Source organism: Varroa destructor, unplaced genomic scaffold, assembly GCF_002443255.2.
Source record: "Varroa destructor unplaced genomic scaffold, Vdes_3.0 BEIS01000007.1, whole genome shotgun sequence".
Classification (NCBI taxonomy): domain Eukaryota; kingdom Metazoa; phylum Arthropoda; class Arachnida; order Mesostigmata; family Varroidae; genus Varroa; species Varroa destructor.
In genome coordinates, this window is record NW_019211460.1 from 23,983,710 (window position 1) to 24,002,499 (window position 18,790).

The window sequence follows — 18,790 nt, forward strand, 5'->3', positions numbered from 1 at the left end:
TTCTCTTTATTACGGTACGCTTATTCATCAATTTATTATTAATGAAGTAATTATTGTTATAATCATCCTTATGTACAATGCCGCTACGATATGTGTGTCTGTCTTGTATTTTGGTGTTGTGTCGTTTCTTTGAGAGCGGCGCTGGCCCCTCTGGACCACCTATTTACAAACGGTTTCGTTTCGGAGTAGTGCGCTACAATATGCGTCCAAGCGTCATTCTGACGCAGTCCCATTGTTCTCGGCTTGTTGACGTGTACCACCGTTCCTTTTATTCGTCGATCGAACGTGCGTGTTGCGCACAGTTATCGAAGATCTATCTGAAGCGGTGCGAATTGCAAATTCGTACGTTCTTGTTCTCGTTCCATTTAAAATTCCCACGTCAGAAATAGTTTTGAAAAAATGGTATCTGCTCTCTCAACCTTTACCAGAAGATCAATGTGGCGTCGTGGATTGAATGACTCAGTGTTACCCATTGTAAAATCCTCTTACGCTGTCTATTCATGCAAATTCATATTATTTAGTTCGTGTGTCAGTGGCTTATATCAAGTCAAATCAATGAAGTTGGCGTTAAGAGCTTTCTGGTTCGTACAATTGTGTTTCTATTGTGTTGTCGGTGTTTACGTTGTGCTCATTTAGTCAGAGATGAAAATATAATGCACATAAATGGATGATATTGTCGTTCCTGACACCCTCGCTAGGTTTTCTGCACTTACTAAGTTCCCCCTACTCATGGTTATCTTTCACAACAGAAACTTCTGTCAGTTGAACGCGCCACCTTCTTCCTACCGTCTAAAATAATAATTGTAGCAGTCATAACAAAGATGACAAGAACGAAGTATTAACGCCAACATGATGTTGTCTGTAGACATACAGATATGAAGGTTGAACAATATGTGCTGAGGAAACTAAAGTGAAATGGAATCTAGAAATGTTTGTCTTCTATGTCGTCATCAACATGGTAGGTTTTTCTCTCTCTTCCGCTTTTTTCCGATCACGTGTAATCACTCGTCTTGGTGGTGCTTGCGAGAACCCCAGACATGCATGGCACTTGTGCGTCCAGCCAATCTGGCAGCAATCTCTCTAATTCTGATCCGTAATTGCCTTTTGCTAGGTTCTTTTCAGTTTCGCTGTCAATTTCGTTTCTTACTCTCGCGGGGTATGCACTAGGGGCCGCTCCCGTCGACCACTTTGATTGCGCTTTGAGGTTGCATACCCCTTTACATTTAGCTACGTGAGGTTTGGGTACACTGGGTAAGTCGATGGGCTGCGATGGATTGTTTTAATCATTTTACTGCTCTGTTTTTCATCTTAGTTTTTGTTTGTCTTGTCTATTGTATCAACAAACACGCCTATATGATTTTGTCCTGATCTTTCGCTTTCTGAAACCGAGCGATCTGTATGATCTTTTGCTGTCTTGTATTCCCTTTCGCATCGCCATCATTACTTCTATTTAGCATTACTATACTTCATCATTATTCCTATTCCATTAATTTACTGTTATTATCATACTACTGCAGGTGCATATTATGAACACAAGTCAGGAACAGCTAACCACAAAATATGATGGTCTAGTAAACGTAATCTTCGGATTTTTCGTCTCCTGCGGCTCCTAGCGGTACCTATGGTTGTGACCGACATAGATGTCCACCTCGTTATCTTTCCAGTTCGCCTCCGAGCGGCCATTCCAGTCAGAGTCATATTCTGTTAGTGAGTGCGTACTGCTGGCACTGGTCAGCCGCCCATGTGAGTTGCTCCTCTTGTGCTTCTTCGGTGAGTTTACATAGGCAGCCGACCCTGCGGACAGCGACTGTTGCGATTTACGCAGATCTCCAGCCATCGCCGAAAGATTACCGTTAGACTTGTATAGTCGACTATTGTGCTGGGACATCTGCGAGAATGCTCGCTCGGCAGTAGGTCCGCGAGGCTTGGTTCCATAGTTGTTCGGAATATATGAGTGAGCTACATGTGAGCGAGCGTCGTCCACATAACTCGAGTTAGTCTGACCTCCGTCGAGATGGTACATTCGAGCTCGCGGAATGCTCCGTGAAGAATAAACGCTCATTGTTTCCCATTCGCTCATATCGCCTCCGACACCAACTTGGTGGCCAGTGTGCGGCTTCACCACGGGAACAACTCCTACCGAAATCCGCTGCTTCATTAAACTGTCCTGCTTTCGATGTTTACGCCGAATACAGCAGAGGATAGCGCAAACTCCTATGATGACCACTGCGGAAAGGACAGCCGATGCTATGATGATTGCCTTATCTAGGCTGACGATCCCATAGCGGTCGCTCTTAAGTTCTCGACATTGATTCATTGGTACATTGTCGACGGTCAGATCGTTTGCTTCCTGAATAGTGATAACGCACACGACGACACAGTCACCCGATGGAAGGTTCTGAAGAAGGTAGCCCCGTTGATCCGGGCCGAGTGCTGGACCCTTACGGTATAATCGATCGCCAAATATTCGATAGAGGATCTGAAAACCCTGTGTGTTCGTCGCATCAACTGTCCACTCCAGCTTGATAGACGAATCTTTACGGAGTGCCATTAAACTCTTGACAACTGGTTTGGCGATCTGCTTTGACGTGGCAGGCGGCTGTGGGGTGGGAACGTTGGCCTTTACTCCACGACTATTAGCGACTGGACGCGTTCGCGGTGAAAACTTGGTTACTCGTTGGGGCAGCTGGTCAGTTGTGTCGATGGATGGGATCGTTGAGTTGGATAACAGATCATTGTAGTTGACTTCGGTTGTCGACGTCGTAGTCGTAGTGGTTGTTTCGGTCGGGATGGATACCGTAGTTGTTGATGGAGGTCCCTCGCAAACCAATTCAGAAAGTTCAATTTGTCCAAATTGCTTTCGTTTCAGGTAGTCGGGTTTGCCGCAGTATTGGGGATTACGCTCGCGGCTGGTGACCTGCAGATCGTTAGTGCGTATCCATTCGGCAATCCAGCGGATGCGACAGTCACACTCCAGATACGGACCTTACATGGAAAAACAATTCGCATAAAGATATGTCCATGTTAAGTTTGTATTACTCAGGTTAAAATGTTACACGATTAATTAGGTCTCTGACTTTTAGAGCGCATAATATTTATTTAGAACCGCTTCATGCTAACGACAGCATGACGCCCGATATTTTTTCTTACTGATGAACCAGTGCATCGGATCGTTTGCATTACTTCGTTGTTTTATATTATATCTCAGCTAATTACAAAACGATTATAACAGCATACATTTTAAGCCATCGACAATTATCTATAATTACCTTATAAAATGACTACACTGTTCATTCCCTATGTAAAAATATTATATTTAGTATGTCTTCAGAACCTTCATGGATGATAGCAACAGCTAATACTACCGAATTTGCTCCTAAAGCAGTGCTTAACTTATGACAAATCCTAAATAGTTGCTATATACCTAAAGCTTGTATATGATTGCTAGACTTGACGCCGCAGGACCAAACTTTCTTTCGTTTTGTCCGAGTTTACCGATTTTTAGATCTCTCCTTCTTGTACCTGAGAAGAACCGATCCCCGCAAATTGCAAACACCTTGTCGTCTAAAGTCCGATAAACGCCAGTTTATTTGTTTTATTTGGGGGAATCCTGCTCATCAATATACGGATTTTTATATACTTTTATATACTTGCATCCCCATAAATTACAGAGCGCCACAACAAGTTGAACAATAGCGCGGGAATGGGTTTCTCCGTGGTAAACGACTATAACTATGTATTACTATATTTTGTAAAAAAAACACCAGATCTATGCTTATCGATAAATTCTGTTTACGCGTCTGCTGTAATCAACACATTACTATGTCACGTGCGAGTAACAATAATACCAGCAATAGTTAGGTGATAGACAGTTGAGCAAGAAACATATAGTTCTCCTTTGGCAGCTGCAGCGGCGAAAGCGGGTGTTTCCAGTGGTACCCGCCATTACTCTGGAATTATATATTGTTGCCGACCGTATTGTCGCTTCGGGCAGACTGCGCCAGCTATAGTGGCACAATCCGAAACAAAGACAACAAAAACACTCAACGCCAATGAGGAAGCCCAAAAGCAATCGACGACCTATGTATGCAATGCGTATATGTCAGGGATCAAATGCAATTTATCAAAACGACCATTGAGCAGAAATTGTGATCACTGATACTGCTCTTGCGGGCCATTTTTCACTGTTCGTTCAATTGAGGAGTGAACAAGGGTCAACAACAGATTGCTCAGCTTGAACTTCAAGACGCTGTCGGCTAAATGACGTTAATGCTACTCCGGATGCAGTTTATTTGTGTGCAGACGCGTTGGCGCTCGCGAATTAGAACAAATACACGAAGTCGCCCGCCGTGTAAAAAGCATTTTGGCAAATCAAGACCGACGGGCATTGAGGGGATATGATAGTAAGTGACTGCTTCTGCTGTTGCCATAGACAAAACGAGAGAAAATAGAATGGCGATGATGTCAGCAAGCGGAACCTCTCTCCTAAAAGCTTATCTTTCACACATCACAACTACAATATGTTACGGTGAGCCACGGGTGCTCACGGCGGGTATAGTGTATCGTTATACCGACAGCAATGCTGGTTATCGGAGTAGAAGTTACAGACGTGTTCGCTGGAGATCTTGTACTATAGGACGATGTAGATCTAGTCTGTTGCGTTAATTACACGAGAAAGAGAAGGTCAGAGAGCAGCCTGGTAAGCTCTGAACTCTTCACGTCGGATCTAGCATGCTGGACAGATACGGCCTGGGCTATTTTTCTGTTCAGGAAGTTTGATAGATACATGCAAAGGAGAAACGCAAAAACGTAGATAAAGCTCTGCAGAGCTCCAGACAACCGCGATTCCCCGCTAAAAGATGCAACACGGTAAGTGGCATCTACACCATCTAAGCGACGATCTGGTACCATAGTCATAGGCGCTTGATGACACGCCTATCCATTTAGACGGAAGGTGGTATTGAATACTTCGGCAGCACTGAATTAAATGAATATTTAGATCGTATCATCTTATTACACTACGATTGTGCTAGATATGGTTATGGCAGATGTTTAACGATGAATAACCACGTGAAAATACATCCTGACGCAGTAATTACTGGAACGTTAGAGTCGTCTTTCGTGACCGAATTAATGCTATAATGGAAGGGAAAAAATAATTATTGTCATCAGATCGTCTCGAACGGTTCGAGGCTATGTGGATTCAATGGAGTTGTATTTGTATTGTGATTAGGACAAAGATTTGACCAGGTCGGGTTTTCCACGTACTATAGAATAGTCTATACGTGAAAATTTGAAGCGATTGTCAATTTGATCATGTCTATATTAGTGTTTAAAGTAAACGGCATGATACAAACATGTATATGCACACACGCTAAACAAACAATATGCCATATCGTTAGTTACGGCTAATTCCAATGCAGGAAGTAGCTGGATAGGTTTATCAATAGCGTAGGTCTATAATTCATGAATGACAATAGTATATATTTGGGAATGTTTAACCCAGTACACACGTTAGTAAAAGCATATTGAGAGTTAATAAGGATAATATATATTTTTAACATATTAGTTTCTAAGAAGAACTGCACCTAAGCAAAAAAAAGTCCACTGTTCCAACAGAAAAGAATTTTTGTGCCGCAAGAAATTTGAATTATCGCGGGTTGAAAACGGCAAAACGTAAATTCGATTAAACAAATACTTGCATAGTTAACGTTGCGCTTCGGTGCAACACTTACGAGGAATTAGAAAACAGCTGCCTTTGACAACTTTTCTATTTTTAAGAGCTTAACAAGTAAATCCTGATTACGGATTCCGAGCTCACCTTTAGGTAGTTGCTATGGTAGTTTTGAGTTCTCGCCAAGTATTTTGGTTACTTGTTTTAGTATAACTTCGATCGGGTCGTGCTATCCAGTACTATAATTTACTTGTCTTTTAGTATGATCATATGAATGATTGCACGCACCGTTCTACCTTGTCAAGTTACCAAGACGTAAATTTAATAGCATCTGATTCATACTCGCGTGTAAATTATATGGATTCGTTTGTTCATCGTTCTCGGAATGATTTAATGCGCACGAAAGGTTCAACTTTTCTCCGCTTGGAACTTCTCGTTTGGGCCTAGTTCTTTCCAGTTCGCTGATAGCTATTTTAGTTTAACCGAACGAAATATCAATCAAACATCGTAGCTGGTCCAGCATACGGTGCTACTTTTTTTTTTTTTTTTTTTTATTAGACATTATGATCGAACATCATTTACGCGCCACAGCAGCAGTGTTGGTGCACATAGAGACGTATCGATATAGCATTAAGGGCTATAGCTGCTTTTATCCGAGTAGTTATCTGTCTAGGTGAGCGACTGTTACAGAAATTACAGGTAACGACGAAGCATCTTCCTCTCGTGTTTTTAACGACAATAATTTGTTAAGCATGTACCAGGTGTCAAACAAAGCGGAAAGAGACAAAGATGACAATCTCAACCTAAACCGCATGGTAAACTGTACAAATTGTCAGCCAAGTCTACCCAATTTTTTTTAAACAGCAGTGTTCAATTGCAGGTAGAATATACTGACAGAATTGACACACACCAATAAAACAGGACATATCCTCATACGCGGATCGGGGCTATACAATGGCCTGCCCATGATTACAGTGTTGACCGACGTTTATTGCGTTGCTAACTATCGTATTTGCCGCAGTCTCGTAGAAATGTACAGTTAATTTTCGCTTAGCCTTACGACAACGTACTGGATCGCAAATGATATAGAAATCTATGGTATATGCCTTGACTGGCTTATGCCCGCTATTAACGGTCATTTTGATATGCTATTTATTGAGTACGACTAAACGGGATCATAGACTAGGAACCACTGTAACTAACTGCTGCCCAACAGGCAGACGCTTTCGTGATAGCAGTAACAGCGCATACCGCCAGGTGTCGCGCGGAAAAGTCCGGCACTGGTAGGTTTATAAATAGAGCCTCTTTTACGTTTAGGATAATGTTGTATGCAGCAGTTAGCGTGCCACGGGTTTCGAGCGTTGAACCAAGACGTCCATTCTGTGAACCTCGCCAAGATTAACTAATTATTTTAATGTGGATATTCATAAATCGCATATATGTGTATGGGAGGAATCTGAGAGATTTCTGTGTTGGTGACCAAAGGTGCTTTACCATGCAATATTTATGCTAGAAACATAAATATCTGTTAAATAGGCGGATGATAAGTTTACCGCAAAATACTGGAACGCAGGATTAATGATATATCCGATGAACCAACAATCACAAACGAATCAACGAGACTTACTCCATAAAGAATGATTCGTACTTTTATCTTATTCATAGATTAAGAAGAATTTATCATTTACCCAATGTATGTAAATTGACGAGGTATCTACATTTTCCAGCCTCGAAGCGCATCCCCCTCCGTCGTACTCGAAAAGCCCAGTAGCTTCAACATGATTTGATTGCCATTATCATCCGTTCAGTCCCACTTTTGCGTTTCCTCTGCTGACATTCTGACGTTACTTGATGGGATAATCTACAGCCACTATTCTCTAAACACCGATAGGTCATTGTCATTATTCTGGTTGACAGCCTGAGGCTTCATGGATTGTTAGCCGGTCAGTTGAGGTTTAACCTACCGCAATAAACTAGCGAAACCCTCTGCAAATATCTGCTGATAATCCATTGATTTCCATGCTATGTTAACCAAATACGATACACCAACACATCATCTGACAATTAAAAAAAAAAACATCAGACAACTAGCAAAACAGAAGAAGCGAACTGGGCAACCAAGTGATCTATTGTCAATCAATAAATAGATAACTATGACCCGGTATCGTTTACCGAATCCCTCTTCTCAATATCGTGTCCATTATGTCGACACTTGCGAACATAATTAGAAGTACAGGAATACGTAAATTGCTTCGGATTACCACCACAGTCATCATCCTTCATTTAAGGGCACGTAGCGACTGTATCGCTGTTATAGCGGCAGTGTGAAAGGATCTCGCTCTGCGGTAAGTAATACGTAATTATATCGGGCTCGGGCACAAAAAACTGACGAAAAACACATCTTCAGTTAACGGTACTTCCAATTATCATGTATATATTTTTTCCTCTTATTAGATTGGATTGAACCTATCGTTAGTAAAGGTCTGTTATAGCTTTTGGTTAATCCTGGTTCGGGGCTAGTCGATGCTAGGTCCCGAAGAGTTGGAAGCTGATTCCCCACTGTGTTTCGCATAAGTCAGCAGCATGCAGATAAGCGCAGGCAAGAGGGCGGCCATCTGATGCGAAGCTGATTAGGTGAAAGCTATTCCTCATGCTTCGGTCTATCTGTAGACCGCTAGTTGGTCTATGTGGGTCTCTGCACAGATGCACATTAACACGTACCCTCATAGCAAAACAGTCGACAGTCGTTTTATTTTACATGACCTTGTGACCCTCCGCTGGCAGGAGTGGCGCTGCTCCTGCGACACAATGCCAAGCAGTAGTAGATCGCAGCTGCAACGAGAGAGCAAGGCGCGGCGCACTACATAGCGCCACGCTAAGGCTGTAGCGACCACTCCCCAAAAGTTGTACTATACCGTACATCAACTAATGTAAGTGTTTATTGTCGCTATTTATTGCGACGTTCGTTTTACCGGCTAGGAGCGACCACGATGTGTGGTGGTCAACTATTCTTTCATTATGTTTTTGAGGCTTCGCTTGTCTGTCGGATCAGAGTGATCATAACTGAGCTGCCCGAGTAAATTGTCACCCACTTAGCGCTGGAAAGAAGTAGAGCAAGAAAAAAATAGAAACATCTCTTTATTCAAAAGATATCTTTGAGCACTGTATCAACCCTTAACAGCTCTAAAGCTTTTAAACGTCGGTTATTGACATGACTGCTAGCTGCACATGATTGATTAATTTTATGCGTTCTTGCGTGCGCTAGGACCTGAAAGCTCTGATAGAATTCCTAAGGGCGACACCGGACGTAAAACTCAAAATACCTAGCATTTGAAAGAATTCCTATAATTGGCGCGGGTGGTTTCTGGAACACGCTTTGACAGAAATTACAAAGAATTTTATGCGTTGTTGGGAGAAGCAGAATTTTTAATGATGCCTTGATCTTTTTTTTTTTTTTTTTTTTTCACAAACAACTACGAGCGACCGCACCTATGAACTTGCCCCTTTGTGGAATTCGTTTTTAGACTGGTCAGAGAATAGAATAGGATTGAATTTGCATTGAGTAATTCGCCCCTTCTCGCTGGAGCTGCATGCGGAATACCTGACAGCAAACCGATGTACACACAAGATTCCAATTGATTAAACTGGTACACCGTATTGCGGTCGAAAGTAAACGTCCGTATCGATACTATTAGACTTGGTGTGCTTTACTAAATACAAAATGTATTTAGATAATAAAGCAATCAATGACAACGATTCAAAGCGAAAATGCCTTACCTGAATGGCCACATAGATAGACAGCATGTCTGAATATGCGCAATATATTTGATATACTTAAGCTGATTAAAAATCTTCCAATATGCAATCCCAGAGTTGCAGAGAACTTTGTAACGATCTGCCGATCTTACGGCCACCCCTATTTGACAATGTGTTCATTATGGAGTTTGCATATTCGAAGTTGGGCCCTCAATCGCGCTTCGACCCACTCTACTACAAAATGTATGGCAATCAAAAGGCAATTGTGCAGTGTTTTTTGACGAAAATATTTGATTTATTTATCTGCCTTATGTTATTGGTTCGACTTCACTTCTCTAAGTCGTTTATTCTGTGATTTCCACGTTTGTGAAAGTCGCAAATCTTGCTTAAGCAGCGTAAGTTACTGACCAGCGAACTGCAAACTGTACATAGAAAATTAAGCAATTAAGTTTTATCGCCAATAAAAACTTTTGTAGCAATATGGCTGAGGCAATATCTCGTTTTGTTTATTATTTGTCGTCCTTAATTTCCCGTATGTTCATACGTTGTAACCATCGCAAAGCGTTTCTTAGCTAGGTTGATTTCTGTTTCGTTTTCTAGATTATACACCCCCATCTCGTATTTGACCTTCAGTCATTATGTGGCAAAAAACAGAATTTTTGACTTTGACTATTATCTTTTTTGTTAAAAAACTACAATAGCAATCCGGGATATTTATTCTGGGGCTGAAAAATGTTAGCTTACCTATAAAGAATAATTTTTTTAGAAATAACCCAGGGTCATCCTTGACGGATGAGGAAAGTTGAGGAAGGCACGTTTGTTAAATTGAAAATACAATCTTTTAACTTCGCAAGCTATATATAAACAATACGAAAACTGGCCAGACAAACACAACCTTTAGCTTCATAAAAAAACAAAACAAAAAACTTTCTGCTTCTTATATAACGCTTGATTATTAACAGACGAGAAATTAGAAATGGGTTAAAAAAAGATTGACATTATTTTTGCACCAGCTCACTACGTTTGTTAATGAACCCGAAATGATTTCGGAATAGAAATACGTTTTCTTCCGTAGAAAATCATCAAATTAAAAGTTCTCTCATCTGTATCAGCTCTAATTTACGAAGCTCAACAAGGAACAGTGATGAAGGCGACAGTCATGATAGATTTTTGGTGATCAAATCCCCCTGCTTTTGACGTCTTTCTGGACATTAGGTTCCTAGACAAGCCCCACTTCCGATATCGTACGTTCGTTCGACCCACATGCGTTTCATTGACTGCCCACAATAGTACCCGCTATGGTGATGACAATCACAATGATGCATACGACCCGCATCACGTATATGTATGCAAGGATGATACACCTTCGCTGTACAAGAAACCGACGCGCCAAATATGGGCAAAAAGAAAGGGAATACGAATAAGGAGGAACAACTCAAAATCTATAAACTCGTCTTTTAACTGCCTCCAGCAAATATACAAGCAAGCATACAAACGCTCTGTGCGAAGCAACACCTCTGGCAGCTAGACGTTTGCCGTCGATTCAGCTCTACCGTTCGGTCAGTGATTACGTTAGGAAGTCCTAGCCGCGGCTATTGTCAGATTGGCGGACATCTAGGTGGTCAAGTAACAATAAGCGTGAACAGAGGACATACCGGTAACAATGGCAATCGCTCGTGATGATACGTTCCTTCTCCTTTAATCAGTTGCTGTCTCCGTCGCTACAGATGCTGCCAGGAGACACGACGGGCAAGGAGATATGTTACCGCGTCGGGCTGACCCCGACCCGGCACAAGGATCGCACGCGTGATAAAACGCTGCGCTGCGTTTAAGACGCTGTCGTTTGCTCGGGCTTGCCTTGGACTCGGATATCTGTCCGATTACCGGTTCTGTACTCTTTGCTTCTGCCGCCGCCATCGGTTAAAGATGGAAGAGCGCTATTGACCTGAAGATCAATGCTGTAAGAGGCGCAATAGCAGCACCAGTAAAAAAAGGTAGCAATAGTGAATGCAGCAGAGTTAGTTGCAGGCGATGACAGTTAGCTGCGGCCTGTCTTGTTTATCTTCAGCTGAAGAAATCAGAATTGGAAAGCTTCAACATAGCCAGAAGAGATTGACGGCATGGCGGCGGTTGAGACGGTGCTCGAGATGCCACTCGGGTGAAAAGGCCAGCTAGACGCTACCACATTGACATGGGTCGGTAACAGTCAAAAAGCCAGCTCCTCCATGACAGGATGAAGAATCCGGCTTTCTCTCAAGAAAAATTTTCCCCGCCGTCTATTCGTCGAAGATCTAACAATATCGAGTCGACGCGTCGGTGTGAAGCGGTAATATACCGGCGAGCACCCCGGTAAAGAGACGCCTAAGGGTGGAAAACCGAAGCGTCGCGCAATAACGATGAACCGCGCAGGAAGAAAACTCGAGTCTCGGCTCTTGCCGTAGTGGCATTTTTAGCGATGGAAGACCTAGCGTTCCCTCTCTCCACGCGCCGCCACCTTCCACCTGGGCCTGGATCGATGACGCTATGGTGCCGATCTGTTTACTAGATAGCAGAAATCGTATGGGGAGCGCAAAGGGCTTGCTCGACTACTAATCCGTTGACAGTTATGTATGGCATGAGAGGCAGTTAAGTATCCAATTGCAATTTGTTATCGCCGTACGTAATTCGAAATCCTTTATATTCAGCTTAGTTTACGGCATGGCTCTAAGATGAAAGCAATTGTACAACGGTTGCTAATATTTGCCGTCCCTGGATTGTGGTAACTTTAACATTAATTTAGTCGCATGATAATATAGTAATATAGGAATTGCATAAAATGTAGAAATAATTAATGTTCTGCATAGAATCATTGTTATTGGCCGCGTTCCAAGCCTTAAGTGACTGAGCGCTCGCTTAATGGGCTCGCTTCAACTACGACTTACCAATCAATCAATCATTTTTGTTCAGAGGCACTTCATCGCCCTTATCATTTAATGTTTGATGCGACCTCCTTGTCTTTGCGACTGCTTGCCACCCATATGATATCGGCTAAAAACTGTACAATGTTTTATATATAATAAAAAATAATAAGTCGCCACATCAACATTAATGATATTGCGCCAAACAAAGCCGCCCACGCATCCGGTTGTTATCGTCTATTGTCGGTACGGCTTTCAGCTGAAACCGCTAGGGCGCTGGGTTGTTTAGCAGCTTCTTCGCCGTAAACGGTAGAAGCGAGTGCGTCATCACTAGGGTTACCGTTAGTGGAAACTATGAAAAGCGTCTTCAGTCACAGCAGTGGCCATTATAACTTACATTGTCACAAAGATTGCGCTATGGCACTCCACTAGATACTCAGTCTCACCCTCGTTCGCTTTAAAGCTGTCCCACCGACTCGAGATCGGTCACCAGATCGCCTCGTCGTTTGTAATATATAGCTTAGACAATATGCTTATAACACAGCAGTTTCGTTAGCGCGGTTAACCATTTTCTTTAACCGTTCTTCCTCTCTCGAATCTTCGTACAATTGGCGTTGGATCGCTCGATGCTTCTCTGCCATCATCTGACTAGTCAGGTGAGTAAAACCAGCGAGCGAGAGTTGTCCTATAATGGTGGTTTGTTAATTCATCCGTCCGCGTTCATCCCATGCAAATGTTTGTCTCAGTAAAATCTTCCTCCGTGTCTTTCCGCGGGTTCTCGATGAGACTATCAATGAACTTCCGTATCGCCGATATCAGTCTTGTTTGGCACACATGCGCCGATTATTACGCATGCGGCATTGCTACTCCTTCTATTACGCGTATGAGCAAACCGGATCAATAAGAGAGTCGACAGGGGGTGGGTTATCTACGTGATAGTTTAGCGGGTGACGTGTTTGCCAGCTAATCTTAGTTGTGGTTTAGATTCGTACCTGGCCAGAAACAAACTTCGTTTCGTCCTAGGAGTCCGCCGATCGATGGAGTACGGCGACAGCGGGTGTAAAACTCAAAGTATAGAGAAGAGGTGGGAAGCGATAAAAGAAGTCGGGCTCAAAAAATGAAAAAGAACACGGGACTGGCGCACGGTGATAGGAAAGGCTGGTCAAAAGTCGGTGCATTTCGTCTCCCAAACAGGCCTCCAGGGACAATAATAATAACAACGAGAGAGGCGATTATTAGCAGCGCTAGGTCTGATGCTGTCGTTGACGTCTGTCGTTCCCGATCGCCATCGTTGTCCTTACCGACGATAGGCTCTCACGCAGGCTGGATGAGTAACACAGATACAGGCGGACGCACGCGAAGAGATGGCGCTACAATGAGCAAGCCAGCAGTAATAAAACCTGCGCAAGCGTAAGAACTGACAAAGAACTACCGACTAGAACTTACACGAATTGTTGTCGTACGTCGTATCAAAATACTAACAAAAGACTTCTGGTCACAACAATATGGTCGAGGGAGATTTATGGCCGGATTGTCGCTGGTGCCGCAGTGGTTTAGGGATTTTTCAGTAGGATAACTGATGGTACGAAGCGTTTAGACCGTAGACGAGAGATTCAAAAAGAGCATCGCGGAGACGGACCAAGTAACAAAAAGCCGACAGCTTGAATTGCCTCGAATGCCGCCAGCAGCTGCAGCTGCAGCGATCTCTCCATGGCCAACAAGCTAAACTATCATTGTGGTTGAATCGTTACTGTCAGGATAACTTCTATAAGTAATAATCATAGAACTAGCCCACTAGTGGCCAATATGCAACAGATACTACCGTTATTGCTACGGGCACCTCTATAGCACCGGTTGTCTCGCTGATTACGAACGCTGGATGTTGATTCTTCAATGGAGACGCAGCTTACAACGGACACAATAGAAGCTAGCCGGCGCATTAAATAGAAAAGAAAAACCAACTGATACTAGTGAACATGACCAGCAACAGTGGTATTTATTATGATATCACTATTGCTGTACAAATATACAAGCGAAGAAAGCTTCAGGGGGGTCCGACAGATGCCAGTGCCATAGTACTTTCTAACGTAATCACGAAACTATCTCTTTTCTTTCCTTTCCCTTACTATCTAGCTCGAGCAGCGGGTTGACAAGTCGTGCAATGCGCCGACAGCAAAAGTGCCAATTAAGACTGTATGGTTTTGTAGATATGTACATATGTATTAAGCTTCTCCGCGGAGTGGCTTCCGTTAGGTCATAGACTACATTATACGTATATATAATGTAGCGCGATATACTATGATGATGGTGGGGAAAACTTTGGGCGACGAGCAGTTCAATGAGGTTTCACCGATGTCGTTTGACGGGATCATTTTGCGTCAATCGTACACAACCCGCCAGTATGTATATTTGTGTAACATTATTACAACGATAATGCTGCACTGCGCCTGTATATATAATATTATCAAGTGCTATGGCGAAGTAATTCTAAAATAAGTAAAAGGAAATCACTTTATCACAGTGTATCCTTGGCCAAGCGAAACTTCGACTTATGGTGCAGTTTGCATTTAAAAAATAGAAGAATATATTTGTTGTCGAGATAAGAAGGTTTTCAGACTCTATTCAATTATATGTTACAACCTAGGCAGAAAAAACCCGAATTATCGCGATATGTCGAATTTCCGTTTTTACCTATTTTTTTTGTTTTACTACATTTACTTACCTCCGACGCTAAGCCCCCTTAAAGTAAACTTAAGATGCTTAAAGGGTTCGATAGGAATGGATGACATCGGGTTTCCGTCGAGGGCGAGGAGCGTGAGCAGAGGGTTGGCGGAGAATGCGTTATCGGGAATATAACGGATGCCGTTGAAACCAAGATCCAACACCTGTTGGTAATGAAGGATATGTCTTATAGGACAGCATATATATATATATATATATATATATATATATATATATAATAGAAAAAGTACGTGTTGGCTCGCTAGCTCAGTATAATCATCATAACATTGTATATATATATATATATACATATTACTGCTACTAATGGTCGTTTGATAATATCCATCTTGACGTTTATCGTCTTGATTGACGTACGTCTTTTAGACGTGCTTCGACTTAGCAGCCTACGAAAATTAACGGCTGCGACGTGAGCCGATGACCGACTTTAATCTAAAGGAAGAAACCAATTTAACCTTCTATAATATTAAATAAAATGCAAGTGTAGTCTGAGTGACTACGCAAGTGGGCTAAACTCGCCAGAAACCTGAATACGCCTACACATACACATGTACGCATAGAATACTTATGTTCTTTTTTAAATTTCGGCGGGCAAGATGAGTCAATGAGGCCACAAGTTAGCTGGCCCCAGATATAGCGATAGTCATAAAGCCAAGCAATAATAACACTATATTTAGTGTAACTGCAAGTAAAGCACTTGTTAAACATTATGTACGCCAGCTTCGAATGGTACCCAAATCGTTTGGATTAGCCGCTAAAAACAAAACGACCACGGTTGAAGAAAACATTATGTTTCGACAATGTCGAAGGGAAGCACAGGCACGTTGACAACTCGATGTCAACTAAGACAAAAGGAAAAGCTCCCTACGCATAGATGCTTCCTGAAGTAGTATGAGCTATCTGCATAATAGAAGTAACTTCTCTTAGCTTGTGCAGGCTTTCAGGCTTGAGAGTAGTGGGCTATGGACACGCGAACTTGCATAGGAGCAAGCTCCGCGTATTTGCATGGTGCTTGCTTTCAGTTGTGCTGTTGTTCTTGGGCATCTTGTTTATAAGAGAAGTACGTGTTTATTCACAGAAGGTCGTAAACCTCGTGAACGAAGGACAAAAATAAACGCGAATAGTTGCATTTAATCGATAGAATTTGGACAAGTAAGGCGTGCCTGAAATACCAGCCGTAGTCCATTGCCAACTAAAACGATGACAGCGACATCGGTAACAACGACGATGATCTGCCTGATTGAGGGAAAATGATTTCGCTGAAGTATCGCCTTATTTCAGTTAAGATGTCCATTCATCCGAATAACGTTTTAACTTTTAGCTAATTCAAACTCTATCTATGCAGCAGCGATCGTTACATTCGGCAAAGAAATTGTTCTATTCATTCGCGCTACAAAGCTGAGCTGAATGTTACGGCTTCCTTTAACGGCTTGAACAGTTGTTTTTAAATCATATTTTGCGACCCTCTGTATATTTCTAATACTAATAGAACAAGATGTTATGTGCTGATAGAAGTATTATAGTACTTAAGGGAAGCGACTAAATTTTTTAGTCACAGAGTTTACAATGACGCCACGTGTAAAAAGTGTGGGATTTGACCCCAAACATCGATTTCATCACAGGATAATCACACCAAACGGTGGCTTTAATATGTGTTCTGTCTTATACGACGAAAAAATCATGATAACTGTTAGTGCGTGGAGCGCCGTATAACGTGAATTTACAATTTCGAAATACCGAATCCGAGCTTCGGATCGCGGGTCTAATTCGACCCATCAAACACAGGTGTCTCACAAGGTGAGGCTAGAAGTGCATTCTAACTATAATCTGGTTTTGCCTAAGCAAATCAGACTATTTCAAACCTAGCCTAGGGTGAACTTACGGAAAGGTGTAGAACCAACATCGTCCTCCTTTTAGAATTCTAGCGGACTGAGTTCGTATTACGTGTTGTTGAATGTGTTTGGAATGAAGGGAACCCTTTTGTCAATCGTACTGTTTGTTCCGATTTGGTACTGCAAGTCAAATAATCATTGAATGGATTTGTATTCTTTACGATACGTTGGTAATATAATAATAGTATAGCTACACACCAATGGCAGGGGCAGCATCAGTAAGAACAGTAGAAGGTTAACGATCACCCCAACCCCATTAACTTTAACGTAGCGCTTGGTCGTTCTAGCAAAAAACCAACGTGATGCTTATTGTGATATCTGTGTCGTTGGATAGTAACAGATAGCCGCCGCGGAAGGCTTGGGCTTCTCCGTCAAATAAACCGAAGGGGCAAATCACTTCTGTCAGTCTATCTGTTTTAATTTGTCGCTTCATTTACCTGTCACTTTCCGCCTTAGGATATAGGGGTCACCCGAATGCATTGTTCCACCTGTTGCTCTCTGCGTCAATCAGGATGAAAATTTGCCAGGTTGTGGCATATTTCACTGAGTGACAGAACTAAACGATATCTTAATTGGTATTTAAATAGACACCAACAATAAAGTGGCGAAGTTCCTATACAGGTTAAAGCGGCCTGAGAGTTCCGACCACACCACGTCTCAGTATGAACCCTCCTAGCTGCGAGCTGGTGTGGGTGATTAGATAAGATAAATAAAAAAAAAAAAAAAAAAAAAAAAGCCTCACACGAATGGCAACAAAGTTTAGCAGATACGTGCAAGATATATATATGCACTTCTAATAGAAATCCATTGATAGGCCTGCATCGAGACGCTCGGTGAATGAGGAGACCTCAGCATCGGGTCAATTTGTCCGACCTATATCTTCACACGAATCTGGATATCATTAGCGAGTAGTTGTCGTATCGTGATGAACTTCATGTGTTTGCGGTGCCGATTAGAGCTAAATCGTTCACTGTCTTGATGTTATGATACCATTTTAGTGTTAGTAGTGACAACGGTAATAATGACGTTTTCGATAAATATTGTTTACTTCATTTACACTTCACCTTTTATATATATAAAAGCTTGTCTTTCTTCTAAGGTATATTGATACAATAGTTTCCGTGAGACCCCTGAGGGTTCATCTTGGCCGTTTTCGAGCTACCGCACAGACACGATAGCAACGGCATTGTTCAGAATTATAAATCTGCAAACATTGTAATTTACGTCTATGTATATAATAAAGGTTCAACTATAACCAGTTGGCTATTATAGTTAATGTATCAAGCCCACTACTTATAGGTTCCAATTTTTCCATAGAGACACAGTGTAGCTTGAAACCATTTCATTATGTGCTATAATTAATGTTGTTTTGTGCAAATTATCTTGGCCTTTGATAATTTTTTTAATAACCCAATTAGTTGAGTGATGACTCGGTCGACATGGCAGCTAAAGCGTGCGAACAATAGGCACGCATGAGTGAAAAGCTATACCTTATACAGTGTTATTACGTGTGCTGACAATGCCACAGTTTTGCAGTTCTGCTAATCTTGACAACAGCTCTTCAGATTAAGATTTATAGACCGGCGATGTCCGTCCCACATGTACCCCTTCCAAAACTCTCACTGTTACACCTAGAAGAACGACAGGCCACATGGGAAATGGCAGTCCTAACGACATCATTTAGTGCTTTTCGATCGAATATCTAGCAGGTTTCATTAGTTAAAACAACAACAACAACAACTGTTGTATATACAGCAGAACCTTAATGTTATTATATGGACAGATTAGTGATAAAACCAAGTCCGGTGGGCGTCCGCACGTACGAGTTTCAA

The 18,790-nt window shown here is 42.1% G+C and overlaps 2 protein-coding genes across 4 annotated transcripts in view; one reads left to right on the top strand and one right to left on the bottom strand.

Moving 5' to 3' along the window:
- Positions 1-18,790, bottom strand: part of haf (leucine-rich repeat and fibronectin type-III domain-containing protein hattifattener) — a 25,118-nt gene continuing 6,328 nt past the window's right edge. Inside the window, exons 2-3 of the mRNA XM_022816406.2 lie at positions 15,050-15,212; positions 1-2,985 (exon numbers count right to left, since the gene is read on the bottom strand). Of these exons, the coding sequence (XP_022672141.1) occupies positions 1,610-2,985; positions 15,050-15,212 (1,539 nt within the window). The 3' untranslated portion in view covers positions 1-1,609. The remainder of the gene's footprint in view (positions 2,986-15,049; positions 15,213-18,790) is intronic.
- The window catches only part of LOC111254372 (uncharacterized), a 144,257-nt gene continuing 126,287 nt past the window's right edge, over positions 821-18,790 (top strand). For 2 of the 3 annotated variants that reach the window (XR_015317110.1, XR_015317111.1), the window contains exons 1-2: positions 821-958; positions 2,870-18,790. The exon at positions 2,870-18,790 is cut by the window's right edge and continues 36,135 nt beyond it. The gene's annotated coding sequence lies outside the window, so the exon portion shown is untranslated. Of the gene's footprint in view, positions 959-2,869 lie in introns of those variants that run through there. The other variant, XM_086974935.1, reaches the window with a different exon arrangement.